The 17292-nt window shown below is 48.9% G+C and overlaps 1 protein-coding gene across 2 annotated transcripts in view; it reads left to right on the top strand.

The window, feature by feature from the left end:
• LOC139534768 (SH3 domain-containing protein 19-like) overlaps window positions 1-17292 on the top strand; it is a 53601-nt gene that overhangs the window by 31351 nt on the left and 4958 nt on the right. For both annotated transcript variants that reach the window (XM_071334195.1, XM_071334196.1), the window contains exons 8-11: window positions 12242-12302; window positions 14565-14850; window positions 15902-15960; window positions 16220-16455. In XM_071334195.1, coding sequence (XP_071190296.1) covers window positions 12242-12302; window positions 14565-14850; window positions 15902-15960; window positions 16220-16455 — 642 coding nt within the window. The remainder of the gene's footprint in view (window positions 1-12241; window positions 12303-14564; window positions 14851-15901; window positions 15961-16219; window positions 16456-17292) is intronic.

Below are 17292 nucleotides of genomic sequence, written 5' to 3'. Positions count from 1 at the left end.
AAAGCAACCCACCGTGTAAAACAACCCACAGTGTAAAACAACCCACCGTGTAAAGCAACCCACAGTGTAAAGCAACCCACAGTGTAAAGCAACCCACCGTGTTAAGCAACCCACCGTGTTAAGCAACCCACCGTGTAAAGCAACCCACCGTGTAAAGCAACCCACCGTGTAAAGCAACCCACAGTGTAAAACAACCCACCGTGTAAAGCAACCCACAGTGTAAAGCAACCCACCGTGTGAAGCAACACACCGTGTAAAGCAACCCACCGTGTAAAGCAACCCACCGTTTAAAGCAACCCACCGTGTAAAGCAACCCACCGTTTAAAGCAACCCACCGTGTAAAGCAACCCACCGTGTAAAGCAACCCACCGTGTTAAGCAACCCACAGTGTAAAGCAACCCACAGTGTAAAACAACCCACCGTGTAAAGCAACCCACAGTGTGAAGCAACCCACCGTGTGAAGCAACACACCGTGTAAAGCAACCCACAGTGTAAAACAACCCACTTTGTAAAGCAACCCACCGTGTAAAACAGCCCACCGTGTAAAGCAACCCACCGTGTTAAGCAACCCACCGTGTAAAGCAACCCACCGTGTAAAGCAACCCACTTTGTAAAGCAACCCACCGTGTAAAACAACCCACAGTGTAAAACAACCCACCGTGTAAAGCAACCCACCGTGTAAAGCAAACCACCGTGTAAAGCAACCCACCGTGTAAAGCAACCCACCGTTTAAAGCAACCCACCGTGTAAAGCAACCCAGCGTGTAAAGCAACCCACCGTGTTAAGCAACCCACAGTGTAAAGCAACCCACAGTGTAAAACAACCCACCGTGTAAAGCAACCCACAGTGTAAAGCAACCCACCGTGTGAAGCAACACACCGTGTAAAGCAACCCACAGTGTAAAACAACCCACTTTGTAAAGCAACCCACCGTGTAAAACAGCCCACCGTGTAAAGCAACCCACCGTGTTAAGCAACCCACCGTGTAAAGCAACCCACCGTGTAAAGCAACCCACTTTGTAAAGCAACCCACCGTGTAAAACAACCCACAGTGTAAAACAACCCACCGTGTAAAGCAACCCACAGTGTAAAGCAACCCACCGTGTAAAACAACCCACCGCGTAAAGCAACCCACCGCGTAAAACAACCCACCGCGTAAAACAACCCACAGTGTAAAGCAACCCACCGTGTAAAGCAACCCACCGTGTGAAGCAACCCACAGTGTAAAACAACCCACAGTGTAAAACAACCCACCGTGTAAAGCAACCCACCGTGTAAAGCAACCCACCGTGTTAAGCAACCCACCGTGTAAAGCAACCCACCGTGTAAAGCAACCCGCCGTGTAAAGCAACCCACTTTGTAAAGCAACCCACTTTGTAAAACAACCCACAGTGTAAAACAACCCACAGTGTAAAACAACCCACGGTGTAAAGCAACCCACAGTGTAAAGCAACCCACCTCGTAAAGCAACCCACCGTGTAAAGCAACCCACCGTGTAAAACAACCCACCGTGTAAAACAACCCACCGTGTTAAGCAACCCACCGTGTAAAACAACCCACCGTGTAAAGCAACCCACCGTTTAAAGCAACCCACCGTGTAAAGCAACCCACCGTGTAAAGCAACCCACCGTGTTAAGCAACCCACAGTGTAAAACAACCCACTTTGTAAAGCAACCCACCGTGTAAAACAGCCCACCGTGTAAAGCAACCCACCGTGTTAAGCAACCCACCGTGTAAAGCAACCCACCGTGTAAAGCAACCCACTTTGTAAAGCAACCCACCGTGTAAAACAACCCACAGTGTAAAACAACCCACCGTGTAAAGCAACCCACCGTGTAAAGCAACCCACCGTGTAAAGCAACCCACCGTGTAAAACAACCCACAGTGGAAAACAACCCACCGTGTAAAGCAACCCACAGTGTAAAGCAACCCACCGTGTTAAGCAACCCACCGTGTAAAGCAACCCACCGTGTAAAGCAACCCACCGTGTAAAGCAACCCACCTTGTGAAGCAACCCACCGTGTAAAGCAACCCACCTCGTAAAGCAACCCACCGTGTAAAGCAACCCACCGTGTAAAGCAACCCACAGTGTAAAGCAACCCACAGTGTAAAGCAACCCACCGTGTAAAGCAACCCACAGTGTAAAGCAACCCACTGTGTTAAGCAACCCACTTTGTAAAGCAACCCACCGTGTAAAGCAACCCACCGTGTAAAGCAACCCACAGGGTGAAGCAACCCACCGTGTAAAGCAACCCACAGTGTAAAACAACCCACCGCGTAAAGCAACCCACCGTGTAAAACAACCCACAGTGTAAAGCAACCCACCGTGTAAAGCAACCCACCGTGTGAAGCAACCCACAGTGTAAAACAACCCACAGTGTAAAGCAACCCACCGTGTAAAGCAACCCACCGTGTAAAGCAACCCACCGTGTAAAACAACCCACAGTGTAAAACAACCCACCGTGTAAAGCAACCCACAGTGTAAAGCAACCCACAGTGTAAAGCAACCCACCGTGTTAAGCAACCCACCGTGTAAAGCAACCCACCGTGTAAAGCAACCCGCCGTGTAAAGCAACCCACTTTGTAAAGCAACCCACTTTGTAAAACAACCCACAGTGTAAAACAACCCACAGTGTAAAACAACCCACCGTGTAAAGCAACCCACAGTGTAAAGCAACCCACCTCGTAAAGCAACCCACCGCGTAAAGCAACCCACCGTGTAAAACAACCCACCGTGTAAAACAACCCACCGTGTTAAGCAACCCACCGTGTAAAACAACCCACCGTGTAAAGCAACCCACCGTTTAAAGCAACCCACCGTGTAAAGCAACCCACCGTGTAAAGCAACCCACCGTGTTAAGCAACCCACAGTGTAAAACAACCCACTTTGTAAAGCAACCCACCGTGTAAAACAGCCCACCGTGTAAAGCAACCCACCGTGTTAAGCAACCCACCGTGTAAAGCAACCCACCGTGTAAAGCAACCCACTTTGTAAAGCAACCCACCGTGTAAAACAACCCACAGTGTAAAACAACCCACCGTGTAAAGCAACCCACCGTGTAAAGCAACCCACCGTGTAAAGCAACCCACCGTGTAAAACAACCCACAGTGGAAAACAACCCACCGTGTAAAGCAACCCACAGTGTAAAGCAACCCACCGTGTTAAGCAACCCACCGTGTAAAGCAACCCACCGTGTAAAGCAACCCACCGTGTAAAGCAACCCACCGTGTAAAGCAACCCACCGTGTGAAGCAACCCACCGTGTAAAGCAACCCACCGTGTAAAGCAACCCACCTCGTAAAGCAACCCACCGTGTAAAGCAACCCACAGTGTAAAGCAACCCACAGTGTAAAGCAACCCACCGTGTAAAGCAACCCACAGTGTAAAGCAACCCACTGTGTTAAGCAACCCACTTTGTAAAGCAACCCACCGTGTAAAGCAACCCACCGTGTAAAGCAACCCACAGGGTGAAGCAACCCACCGTGTAAAGCAACCCACAGTGTAAAACAACCCACCGCGTAAAGCAACCCACCGTGTAAAACAACCCACAGTGTAAAGCAACCCACCGTGTAAAGCAACCCACCGTGTGAAGCAACCCACAGTGTAAAACAACCCACAGTGTAAAGCAACCCACCGTGTAAAGCAACCCACCGTGTAAAGCAACCCACCGTGTAAAGCAACCCACAGTGTAAAACAACCCACCGTGTAAAGCAACCCACAGTGTAAAGCAACCCACAGTGTAAAGCAACCCACCGTGTTAAGCAACCCACCGTGTTAAGCAACCCACCGTGTAAAGCAACCCACCGTGTAAAGCAACCCACCGTGTAAAGCAACCCACCGTGTGAAGCAACCCACCTTGTGAAGCAACCCACCGTGTAAAACAACCCACCGTGTAAAACAACCCACCGTGTAAAGCAACCCACCGTGTAAAGCAACCCACCGTGTAAAGCAACCCACAGTGTAAAGCAACCCACAGTGTAAAGCAACCCACTGTGTTAAGCAACCCACTTTGTAAAGCAACCCACCGTGTAAAGCAACCCACCGTGTAAAGCAACCCACAGTGTGAAGCAACCCACCGTGTAAAGCAACCCACAGTGTAAAACAACCCACCGCGTAAAGCAACCCACCGCGTAAAACAACCCACAGTGTAAAGCAACCCACCGTGTGAAGCAACCCACCGTGTGAAGCAACCCACAGTGTAAAACAACCCACAGTGTAAAACAACCCACCGTGTAAAGCAACCCACCGTGTAAAGCAACCCACCGTGTTAAGCAACCCGCCGTGTAAAGCAACCCGCCGTGTAAAGCAACCCACTTTGTAAAGCAACCCACTTTGTAAAACAACCCACAGTGTAAAACAACCCACAGTGTAAAACAACCCACCGTGTAAAGCAACCCACAGTGTAAAGCAACCCACCGTGTTAAGCAACCCACCGTGTAAAGCAACCCACCGTGTTAAGCAACCCACCGTGTAAAGCAACCCACCGTGTTAAGCAACCCACCGTGTAAAGCAACCCACCGTGTAAAGCAACCCACAGTGTAAAGCAACCCACCGTGTAAAGCAACCCACCGTGTTAAGCAACCCACCGTGTAAAGCAACCCACCGTGTTAAGCAACCCGCCGTGTAAAGCAACCCGCCGTGTAAAGCAACCCGCCGTGTAAAGCAACCCACTTTGTAAAGCAACCCACTTTGTAAAACAACCCACAGTGTAAAACAACCCACAGTGTAAAACAACCCACCGTGTAAAGCAACCCACAGTGTAAAGCAACCCACCGTGTTAAGCAACCCACCGTGTAAAGCAACCCACCGTGTTAAGCAACCCACCGTGTAAAGCAACCCACCGTGTTAAGCAACCCACCGTGTAAAGCAACCCACCGTGTAAAGCAACCAACAGTGTAAAGCAACCCACAGTGTAAAGCAACCCACCGTGTTAAGCAACCCACCGTGTAAAGCAACCCACCGTGTAAAGCAACCCACAGTGTAAAGCAACCCACCGTGTTAAGCAACCCACCTTGTAAAGCAACCCACCTCGTAAAGCAACCCACCATGTAAAACAACCCACCGTGTAAAACAACCCACCGTGTTAAGCAACCCACCGTGTAAAGCAACCCACCGTGTAAAGCAACCCACCGTGTAAAACAACCCACAGTGTAAAACAACCCACCGTGTAAAGCAACCCACCGTGTAAAGCAACCCACCGTGTAAAGCAACCCACCGTGTAAAGCAACCCACCGTGTAAAACAACCCACAGTGTAAAACAACCCACCGTGTAAAGCAACCCACAGTCTAAAGCAACCCACCGTGTTAAGCAACCCACCGTGTAAAGCAACCCACCGTGTAAAGCAACCCAACGTGTAAAGCAACCCACCGTGTAAAGCAACCCACCTTGTGAAGCAACCCACCGTGTAAAACAACCCACCTCGTAAATCAACCCACCGTGTAAAGCAACCCACCGTGTAAAGCAACCCACCGTGTAAAGCAACCCACCGTGTAAAGCAACCCACCGTGTTAAGCAACCCACCGTGTAAAGCAACCCACCGTGTAAAGCAACCCACCGTGTAAAGCAACCCACAGTGTAAAGCAACCCACAGTGTAAAGCAACCCACTGTGTTAAGCAACCCACTTTGTAAAGCAACCCACCGTGTAAAGCAACCCACCGTGTAAAGCAACCCACAGTGTGAAGCAACCCACCGTGTAAAGCAACCCACAGTGTAAAACAACCCACAGTGTAAAACAACCCACCGCGTAAAACAACCCACAGTGTAAAGCAACCCACCGTGTGAAGCAACCCACCGTGTGAAGCAACCCACCGTGTGAAGCAACCCACAGTGTAAAACAACCCACAGTGTAAAACAACCCACCGTGTAAAGCAACCCACCGTGTTAAGCAACCCGCCGTGTAAAGCAACCCGCCGTGTAAAGCAACCCACTTTGTAAAGCAACCCACTTTGTAAAACAACCCACAGTGTAAAACAACCCACAGTGTAAAACAACCCACCGTGTAAAGCAACCCACAGTGTAAAGCAACCCACCGTGTTAAGCAACCCACCGTGTAAAGCAACCCACCGTGTTAAGCAACCCACCGTGTAAAGCAACCCACCGTGTGAAGCAACCCACCGTGTAAAGCAACCCACCGTGTAAAGCAACCCACAGTGTAAAGCAACCCACCGTGTAAAGCAACCCACCGTGTTAAGCAACCCACCGTGTAAAGCAACCCACCGTGTAAAGCAACCCACAGTGTAAAGCAACCCACCGTGTTAAGCAACCCACCTCGTAAAGCAACCCACCTCGTAAAGCAACCCACCGTGTAAAACAACCCACCGTGTAAAACAACCCACCGTGTTAAGCAACCCACCGTGTAAAGCAACCAACCGTGTAAAGCAACCCACCGTTTAAAGCAACCCACCGTGTAAAGCAACCCACCGTGTAAAGCAACCCACCGTGTTAAGCAACCCACAGTGTAAAACAACCCACTTTGTAAAGCAACCCACCGTGTAAAACAGCCCACCGTGTAAAACAGCCCACCGTGTAAAGCAACCCACCGTGTTAAGCAACCCACCGTGTAAAGCAACCCACCGTGTAAAGCAACCCACCGTGTAAAACAACCCACAGTGTAAAACAACCCACCGTGTAAAGCAACCCACCGTGTAAAGCAACCCACCGTGTAAAGCAACCCACCGTGTAAAGCAACCCACCGTGTAAAACAACCCACAGTGTAAAACAACCCACCGTGTAAAGCAACCCACAGTCTAAAGCAACCCACCGTGTTAAGCAACCCACCGTGTAAAGCAACCCACCGTGTAAAGCAACCCAACGTGTAAAGCAACCCACCGTGTAAAGCAACCCACCTTGTGAAGCAACCCACCGTGTAAAACAACCCACCTCGTAAATCAACCCACCGTGTAAAGCAACCCACCGTGTAAAGCAACCCACAGTGTAAAGCAACCCACCGTGTAAAGCGACCCACTGTGTTAAGCGACCCACTTTGTAAAGCAACCCACCGTGTAAAGCAACCCACCGTGTAAAGCAACCCACAGTGTGAAGCAACCCACCGTGTAAAGCAACCCACAGTGTAAAACAACCCACCGCGTAAAGCAACCCACCGTGTAAAGCAACCCACCGTGTTAAGCAACCCACCGTGTAAAGCAACCCACCGTGTTAAGCAACCCACCTTGTAAAGCAACCCACCTCGTAAAGCAACCCACCGTGTAAAACAACCCACCGTGTAAAACAACCCACCGTGTTAAGTAACCCACCGTGTAAAACAACCCACCGTGTAAAGCAACCCACCGTGTAAAACAACCCACAGTGTAAAGCAACCCACCTTGTGAAGCAACCCACCGTGTAAAACAACCCACCGTGTAAAGCAACCCACCTTGTGAAGCAACCCACCGTGTAAAACAACCCACCGTGTAAAGCAACCCACCGTGTAAAGCAACCCACAGTGTAAAGCAACCCACCGTGTAAAGCAACCCACCGTGTGAAGCAACCCACAGTGCGAAGCAACCCACCGTGTAAAGCAACCCACAGTGTAAAGCAACCCACCGCGTAAAGCAACCCACCGTGTAAAACAACCCACAGTGTAAAGCAACCCACCGTGTAAAGCAACCCACCGTGTGAAGCAACCCACAGTGTAAAACAACCCACAGTGTAAAACAACCCACAGTGTAAAACAACCCACCGTGTAAAGCAACCCATCGTGTAAAGCAACCCACCGTGTAAAGCAACTCACCGTGTAAAGCAACCCACCGTGTAAAGCAACCCACCGTGTAAAGCAACCCACCGTGTAAAACAAACCACAGTGTAAAACAACCCACCGTGTAAAGCAACCCACCGTGTAAAGCAACCCACCGTGTTAAGCAACCCACCGTGTAAAGCAACCCACCATGTTAAGCAACCCACCGTGTAAAGCAACTCACCGTGTAAAGCAACCCACCGTGTAAAGCAACCCACCGTGTAAAGCAACCCACCGTGTAAAACAACCCACAGTGTAAAACAACCCACCGTGTAAAGCAACCCACAGTGTAAAGCAACCCACCGTGTTAAGCAACCCACCGTGTAAAGCAACCCACCGTGTTAAGCAACCCACCGTGTAAAGCAACCCACTTTGTAAAGCAACCCACAGTGTAAAGCAACCCACCTCGTAAAGCAACCCACCGTGTTAAGCAACCCACCGTGTAAAGCAACCCACCGTGTTAAGCAACCCACCGTGTAAAGCAACCCACCGTGTTAAGCAACCCACCGTGTAAAACAACCCACCGTGTTAAGCAACCCACCGTGTAAAACAACCCACCGTGTAAAGCAACCCACCGTGTAAAGCAACCCACCGTGTAAAACAACCCACAGTGTAAAGCAACCCGCCTTGTGAAGCAACCCACCGTGTAAAACAACCCACCGTGTAAAGCAACCCACCTTGTGAAGAAACCCACCGTGTAAAACAACCCACCGTGTAAAGCAACCCACCGTGTAAAGCAACCCACAGTGTAAAGCAACCCACCGTGTAAAGCAACCCACCGTGTGAAGCAACCCACCGTGTAAAACAACCCACCGTGTAAAGCAACCCACAGTGTAAAGCAACCCACAGTGTAAAGCAACCCACAGTGTAAAGCAACCCACCGTGTTAAGCAACCCACTTTGTAAAGCAACCCACTTTGTAAAGCAACCCACCGTGTAAAGCAACCCACCGTGTGAAGCAACCCACCGTGTAAAGCAACCCACAGTGTAAAACAACCCACCGTGTAAAGCAACACACCGTGTAAAGCAACCCACCGTGTAAAACAACCCACAGTGTAAAGCAACCCACCGTGTAAAGCAACCCACCGTGTGAAGCAACCCACAGTGTAAAACAACCCACAGTGTAAAGCAACCCATCGTGTAAAACAACCCACCGTGTTAAGCAACCCACTGTGTAAAGCAACCCACCGTGTAAAGCAACATATCGTGTAAAACAACCCACCGTGGAAAGCAACCCACCGTGTAAAGCAACATATCGTGTAAAGCAAACCACCTTGTAAAGCAACCCACCGTGTAAAGCAACCCACAGTGTAAAGCAACCCACAGTGTAAAGCAACCCACGTGTTAAGCAACCCACCTTGTAAAGCAACCCACCGTGTAAAGCAACATATCGTGTAAAGCAACCCACCGTGTAAAGCAACCCACCGTGTAAAGCAACCCACCGTGTAAAGCAACCCACCGTGTAAAGCAACATATCGTGTAAAGCAACCCACCGTGTAAAGCAACCCACCTCGTAAAGCAACCCACCGTGTAAAACAACCCACCGTGTAAAACAACCCACCGTGTTAAGCAACCCACCGTGTAAAGCAACCAACCGTGTAAAGCAACCCACCGTTTAAAGCAACCCACCTTGTAAAGCAACCCACCTCGTAAAGCAACCCACCGTGTAAAACAACCCACCGTGTAAAACAACCCACCGTGTAAAGCAACCCACCGTTTAAAGCAACCCACCGTGTAAAGCAACCCACCGTGTAAAGCAACCCACCGTGTTAAGCAACCCACAGTGTAAAACAACCCACTTTGTAAAGCAACCCACCGTGTAAAACAGCCCACCGTGTAAAGCAACCCACCGTGTTAAGCAACCCACCATGTAAAGCAACCCACCGTGTAAAGCAACCCACTTTGTAAAGCAACCCACCGTGTAAAACAACCCACAGTGTAAAACAACCCACCGTGTAAAGCAACCCACCGTGTAAAGCAACCCACCGTGTAAAGCAACCCACCGTGTAAAGCAACCCACCGTGTAAAACAACCCACAGTGTAAAACAACCCACCGTGTAAAGCAACCCACAGTCTAAAGCAACCCACCGTGTTAAGCAACCCACCGTGTAAAGCAACCCACCGTGTAAAGCAACCCAACGTGTAAAGCAACCCACCGTGTAAAGCAACCCACCTTGTGAAGCAACCCACCGTGTAAAACAACCCACCTCGTAAATCAACCCACCGTGTAAAGCAACCCACCGTGTAAAGCAACCCACAGTGTAAAGCAACCCACCGTGTAAAGCAACCCACTGTGTTAAGCGACCCACTTTGTAAAGCAACCCACCGTGTAAAGCAACCCACCGTGTAAAGCAACCCACAGTGTGAAGCAACCCACCGTGTAAAGCAACCCACAGTGTAAAACAACCCACCGCGTAAAGCAACCCACCGTGTAAAGCAACCCACCGTGTTAAGCAACCCACCGTGTAAAGCAACCCACCGTGTTAAGCAACCCACCGTGTAAAGCAACCCACCTCGTAAAGCAACCCACCGTGTAAAACAACCCACCGTGTAAAACAACCCACCGTGTTAAGTAACCCACCGTGTAAAACAACCCACCGTGTAAAGCAACCCACCGTGTAAAACAACCCACAGTGTAAAGCAACCCACCTTGTGAAGCAACCCACCGTGTAAAACAACCCACCGTGTAAAGCAACCCACCTTGTGAAGCAACCCACCGTGTAAAACAACCCACCGTGTAAAGCAACCCACCGTGTAAAGCAACCCACAGTGTAAAGCAACCCACCGTGTAAAGCAACCCACCGTGTGAAGCAACCCACAGTGCGAAGCAACCCACCGTGTAAAGCAACCCACAGTGTAAAGCAACCCACCGCGTAAAGCAACCCACCGTGTAAAACAACCCACAGTGTAAAGCAACCCACCGTGTAAAGCAACCCACCGTGTGAAGCAACCCACAGTGTAAAACAACCCACAGTGTAAAACAACCCACAGTGTAAAACAACCCACCGTGTAAAGCAACCCACCGTGTAAAGCAACCCACCATGTTAAGCAACCCACCGTGTAAAGCAACTCACCGTGTAAAGCAACCCACCGTGTAAAGCAACCCACCGTGTAAAGCAACCCACCGTGTAAAACAACCCACAGTGTAAAACAACCCACCGTGTAAAGCAACCCACAGTGTAAAGCAACCCACCGTGTTAAGCAACCCACCGTGTAAAGCAACCCACCGTGTTAAGCAACCCACCGTGTAAAGCAACCCACTTTGTAAAGCAACCCACAGTGTAAAGCAACCCACCTCGTAAAGCAACCCACCGTGTTAAGCAACCCACCGTGTAAAGCAACCCACCGTGTTAAGCAACCCACCGTGTAAAGCAACCCACCGTGTTAAGCAACCCACCTTGTAAAGCAACCCACCTCGTAAAGCAACCCACCGTGTAAAACAACCCACCGTGTAAAACAACCCACCGTGTTAAGCAACCCACCGTGTAAAACAACCCACCGTGTAAAGCAACCCACCGTGTAAAGCAACCCACCGTGTAAAACAACCCACAGTGTAAAGCAACCCGCCTTGTGAAGCAACCCACCGTGTAAAACAACCCACCGTGTAAAGCAACCCACCTTGTGAAGAAACCCACCGTGTAAAACAACCCACCGTGTAAAGCAACCCACCGTGTAAAGCAACCCACAGTGTAAAGCAACCCACCGTGTAAAGCAACCCACCGTGTGAAGCAACCCACCGTGTAAAACAACCCACCGTGTAAAGCAACCCACAGTGTAAAGCAACCCACAGTGTAAAGCAACCCACAGTGTAAAGCAACCCACCGTGTTAAGCAACCCACTTTGTAAAGCAACCCACTTTGTAAAGCAACCCACCGTGTAAAGCAACCCACCGTGTGAAGCAACCCACCGTGTAAAGCAACCCACAGTGTAAAACAACCCACCGTGTAAAGCAACCCACCGTGTGAAGCAACCCACCGTGTAAAACAACCCACAGTGTAAAGCAACCCACCGTGTAAAGCAACCCACCGTGTGAAGCAACCCACAGTGTAAAACAACCCACAGTGTAAAGCAACCCATCGTGTAAAACAACCCACCGTGTTAAGCAACCCACTGTGTAAAGCAACCCACCGTGTAAAGCAACATATCGTGTAAAACAACCCACCGTGGAAAGCAACCCACCGTGTAAAGCAACATATCGTGTAAAGCAAACCACCTTGTAAAGCAACCCACCGTGTAAAGCAACCCACAGTGTAAAGCAACCCACAGTGTAAAGCAACCCACGTGTTAAGCAACCCACCTTGTAAAGCAACCCACCGTGTAAAGCAACATATCGTGTAAAGCAACCCACCGTGTAAAGCAACCCACCGTGTAAAGCAACCCACCGTGTAAAGCAACCCACCGTGTAAAGCAACATATCGTGTAAAGCAACCCACCGTGTAAAGCAACCCACAGTGTAAAGCAACCCACCGTGTAAAGCAACCCAGTCCTCACTTCCAGTCTTATCCTCAGCTCCAGCCCAAAAGAAAGCCCCAGTGGTCTCCTCAGAGTGTGAACCTCCTCTTCCTCCTCGGTAAGTCTGTCTGTCTGTCTGTGTCTGTCTGTCTGTCTGTCTGTCTGTCTGTCTGTCTGTCTGTCTGTCTGTCTGTGTCTGTGTCTGTCTGTCTGTGTCTGTCTGTCTGTCTGTGTCTGTCTGTCTGTGTCTGTCTGTCTATGTCTGTCTGTCTCTGTCTGTCTGTCTGTCTGTCTGTCTGTCCATGTCCTGGACTCCTGATAGACTTCACAGTTATGAAAACTTAGGACACTAAAGAGGCCTTTCTACTGACTCTGAAAAACACCAAAAGAAAGATGCCCAGGGTCCCTGCTCATCTGCGTGAATGTGCCTTAGGCATGCTGCAAGGAGGCATGAGGACTGCAGATGTGGCCAGGGCAATAAATTGCAATGTCCGTACTGTGAGACGCCTAAGACAGCGCTACAGGGAGACAGGACGGACAGCTGATCATCCTCGCAGTGGCAGACCACGTGTAACAACACCTGCACAGGATCGGTACATCCGAACATCACACCTGCGGGACAGGTACAGGATGCCAACAACAACTGCCCGAGTTTCACCAGGAACGCACAATCCCTCCATCAGTACTCTGACTGTCCGCAATAGGCTGAGAGAGGCTGGACTGAGGGCTTGTAGGCCTGTTGTAAGGCAGGTCCTCACCAGACATCACCAGCAACAACGTCACCTATGGGCACAAACCCACCGTTGCTGGACCAGACAGGACTGGCAAAAAGTGCTCTTCACTGACGAGTGCATGATTTCCTGCAAGACAGGAATGTCAGTGTTCTGCCATGGCCAGCGAAGAGCCCGGATCTCAATCCCACTGAGCAAGTCTGGGATCTGTTGGATCGGAGGGTGAGGGCTAGGGCCATTTCCCCCAGAAATGTCCGGGAACTTGCAGGTGCCTTGGTGGAAGAGTGGGGTAACATCTCACAGCAAGAACTGGCAAATCTGGTGCAGTCCATGAGGAGGAGATGCACTGCAGTACTTAATGCAGCTGGTGGCCACACCAGATACTGACTGTTACTATTGATTTTAACCCCACCTTTGTTCAGGGACACATTATTCCATTTCTGTTAGTCACATGTCTGTGGAACGTGTTCAGTTTATGTCTCAGTTGTTGAATCTTATGTTCATACAAATATTTACACATGTTAAGTTTGCTGAAAATAAACGCAGTTGACAGTAAGATAATGTTTTTTTTGCTGAGTTTAAGAGAATGAACAACTGGGTGGTGTCCTGACATATAGAACTAATAGAATGAACGATTAGCAACCAAAAGTTGAAAAATTATTTATTCTCTTCTAAAATTCCAATGTTTTTTTTCTACCGGTAAATGTGTTTTTTAGTATTGTTTTATTTGGTAACTGTGGTATAAGCGCCTCCGTCCTCTACATGAACTCCTCTGTAGTCCTCAGACCCTCTGTAGTCCTCAGACCCTCTGTAGTCCTCAGACCCTCTATAGTCCTATGTAGTCCTCAGACCCTCTGTAGTCCTCAGACCCTCTATAGTCCTCTGTAGTCCTCAGACCATCTATAGTTCTCTGTAGTCCTCAGACCCTCTATAGTCCTCTGTAGTCCTCAGACCCTCTATAATCCTATGTAGTCCTCAGACCCTCTATAGTCCTCTGTAGTCTACAGACCCTCTGTAGTCCTCAGACCCTCTGTAGTCCTCAGACCCTCTATAGTCCTCTGTAGTCCTCAGACCCTCTATAGTCCTCTGTAGTCCTCAGACCCTCTGTTGTCCTCTGTAGTCTATAAACCCTCTGTAGTCCTCAGACCCTCTATAGTCCTCTGTAGTCCTCAGACCCTCTATAGTCCTCTGTAGTCTACAGACCCTCTGTAGTCCTCTGTAGTCTACAGACCCTTTGTAGTCCTCTGTAGTCCTCAGACCCTCTATAGTCCTCTGTAGTCCTCAGACCCTCTATAGTCCTCTGTAGTCCTCAGACCCTCTATAGTCCTCTGTAGTCTACAGACCCTCTATAGTCCTCTGTAGTCCTCAGACCCTCTATAGTCCTCTGTAGTCTACAGACCCTCTGTAGTCCTCTGCGTCATCTATTATTTCCAAGGTAATGTACAGAACGTCAGCGTTTATCCCTTACATAATAACTAGGAACATCTCTTTATATATTCCAGATCACACACACTCTTAACTCCTCTCCTCTCCTCTCCTCTCCTCTCCTCTCCTCTCCTCTCCTCTCCTCTCCTCTCCTCTCCTCTCCTCCTCTCTCTTCTCCTCTCCTCTCCTCTCCTCTCCTCTCCTCTCCTCTCTGTGTGTGTCAGACACCAGGAAGTGTTTAAGATGCTCCCTCTCCGTCCCCCTCCCATGAAGACTGTTCCTGGTCGACACCCACCTCTCCAGGCTGTCTCCTCCTCCTTTACCACATCATCCAATCAGCCACCCCCTGCCCAGGCTGTAGCCGCCCCCGCATCAGCCAACCAACAGGCTGTTCCTGGCCCCTGCACCACTCCATCAGCCAATCAGCGGCAGGGTCAGAGGGCACCAAAGAAAGCCCCCTATCTACCCCTCCGACCCAGGCCTGGACACCCCCTGTACAAGAGTTACATGGTAAACACAAACATCTACTTTGGCTTTACATACATACATAAATTTTGGCAAATTTATAAAAAATAAAAAACGTAAATATCACATTTACAAGTATTCAGACCCATTACTCAGTACTTTGTTGAAGCACCTTTGGCAGCGATTACAGCCTCAAGTCTTCTTGGGTATGACGCTACTAGCTTGGCACACCTGTATTTGGGGAGCTTCTCCATTCTTCTCTGCAAATCCTCTCAAGCTCTGTCAGGTTGGACGGGGAGTGTCGCTGCACAGCTATTTTCAGGTCTCTTCTATAAACCCTCCAAACATTTCTATAAACCTGTTTCTGCTTCATCATTATGGGGTATTGTGTGTAGATTGATGAGGGTTAAAAACTATTAAATCCATTTTAGAATAAGGCTGTAAAGTAACAAAATGTGGAAAAAGTCAAGGGGTCTGAATACTTTCTGAATACACTGTATGTGTACAATATACAGTCAACATTTTTTGACACCTACTCATTCAAGGGTTTTTCTTTCTTTATTTTTTACTATTTTCTACATTGTAGAATAATAGTGAAGACATCAAAACTATAAAATAACACGTATGGAATCATGTAGTAACCAAAAAAGTGTTAAATAGATCAAAATATATTTTATATTTGAGTTTCTTCAAAGTAGCCTCCCTTTGCCTTGATGACAGCTTTGCACACTCTTGGCAGGTAGGTATAATCAGTGTTAGCGTGTCTGAAGGGTCTGGGTAGGTATAATCAGTGTTAGCATGTTAGCATATCTGAAAGGTCTGGGTGGGTATAATCAGTGTTAGCATGTCTGAAGGGTCTGGTAGGTATAGTCAGTGTTAACATGTCTGAAGGGTCTGGGATCCCGCCTCTGAAGACAACAGCCAATCGAAGCCTCCTTCTGATAACAACAGCCAATCAGAATCCATATCTGATGGCAAGATCCAATCAGAACCTCCGGTAATTCCTCACAGCCTTGTGTAGTCTTTGGCAGCACACTGGTCGTTTTTTTCTCCTGTGTTTAATTTTTCTGTTTTTGTTAAATCTGTCCTCCTTCAGCCCATCCTTCCATCTCAACCCAGTGGAGAGAAGTCCCAGCTGGTCACAGCACCTGTCAGGTAGGACAGACAGACAGACAGACAGACAGACAGACAGACAGACAGACAGACAGACAGACAGACAGACAGACAGACAGTAATGTATTGTTAACCCCTCTCTGTGTGTACTAGTGGTCTGAGGTGTGTGACGGACAGACAGACAGACAGACAGTAATGTATTGTTAACCCCTCTCTGTGTGTGCTAGTGGTCTGAGGTGTGTGACGGACAGACAGACAGACAGACAGTAATGTATTGTTAACCCCTCTCTGTGTGTGCTAGTGGTCTGAGGTGTGTGGCGCAGTTCGACTACGAGGGGGAGGAGGAAGACGAGCTGACCTTCTACGAGGGTGATGTCATCTCTCTGACGGAGGTGATTGGTCAGGAGTGGGGGCGGGGACAGATCCACAGGCGAAAAGGAATCTTCCCTCTGGCCTTCACGGAGGTCATTGAGGAACCGCCTCCGTCGTCAGGGAAACAGCCCGTTGTCGAGAAGACCACGAAGATGGAATCCTCAGGTGAGCGAGACCCAAGGTCCTTCAATTACTCAACTATAAGACCTTGATTAGACTTTGCCTTTTAAGTTCCGGACATTTAATCAACAATCGTTTGTTTCTTGACCAAAGCTAAAATATACAGTCGTGGCCAAAAGTTTTGAGAATATTAATTTCCACAAAGTCTGCTGCTTCAGTGTCTTTAGATGTTTTTGTCAGATGTTACTGAAGTATAATTACAAACATTTCATAAGTGTCAAAGGCTTTTATTGACAATTACATGAAGATGATGCAAAGGGTCAATATTTGCAGTGTTGACCCTTCTTTTTCAAGACCTCTGCAATCCGCCCGGGCATGCTGTCAATTAACTTCTGGGCCACATCCTGACTGATGGCAGCCCATTCTTGCATAATCAATGCTTGGAGTTTGTCAGAATTTGTGGGTTTTTTCACCCGCCTCTTGAGGATTGACCACACGTTCTCAATGGGATTAAGGTCTGGGGTGTTTCCTGGCCATGGACCCAAAATATCGATGTTTTGTTCCCCGAGCCACTTAGTTATCACTTTTGCCTTATTGCAAGGTGCTCCATCATGCTGGAAAAGGCATTGTTCATCACCAAACTGTTCCTGGATGGTTGGGAGAAGTTGCTCTCGGAGGATGTGTTGGTACCGTTCTTTATTCATGGCTGTGTTCTTCTGGAGGGCCAGAGGTATACAGAATGGTGTCGTCTGTGTAGAGGTGGATCAGAGAATCACCAGCAGCAAGAGCAACATCATTGATGTAAACGGAGAAGAGAGTCAGCCCGAGAATTGAACCCTGTGGGACCCCCATAGAGACTGCCAGAGGTCCGGACAACAGGCC

This window comes from Salvelinus alpinus, chromosome 11 (genome assembly GCF_045679555.1).
Source record: "Salvelinus alpinus chromosome 11, SLU_Salpinus.1, whole genome shotgun sequence".
Lineage (NCBI taxonomy): Eukaryota > Metazoa > Chordata > Actinopteri > Salmoniformes > Salmonidae > Salvelinus > Salvelinus alpinus.
The sequence above is the reverse complement of the archived record's forward strand: the minus strand, read 5'-3'. Positions and strand labels throughout refer to the sequence as shown.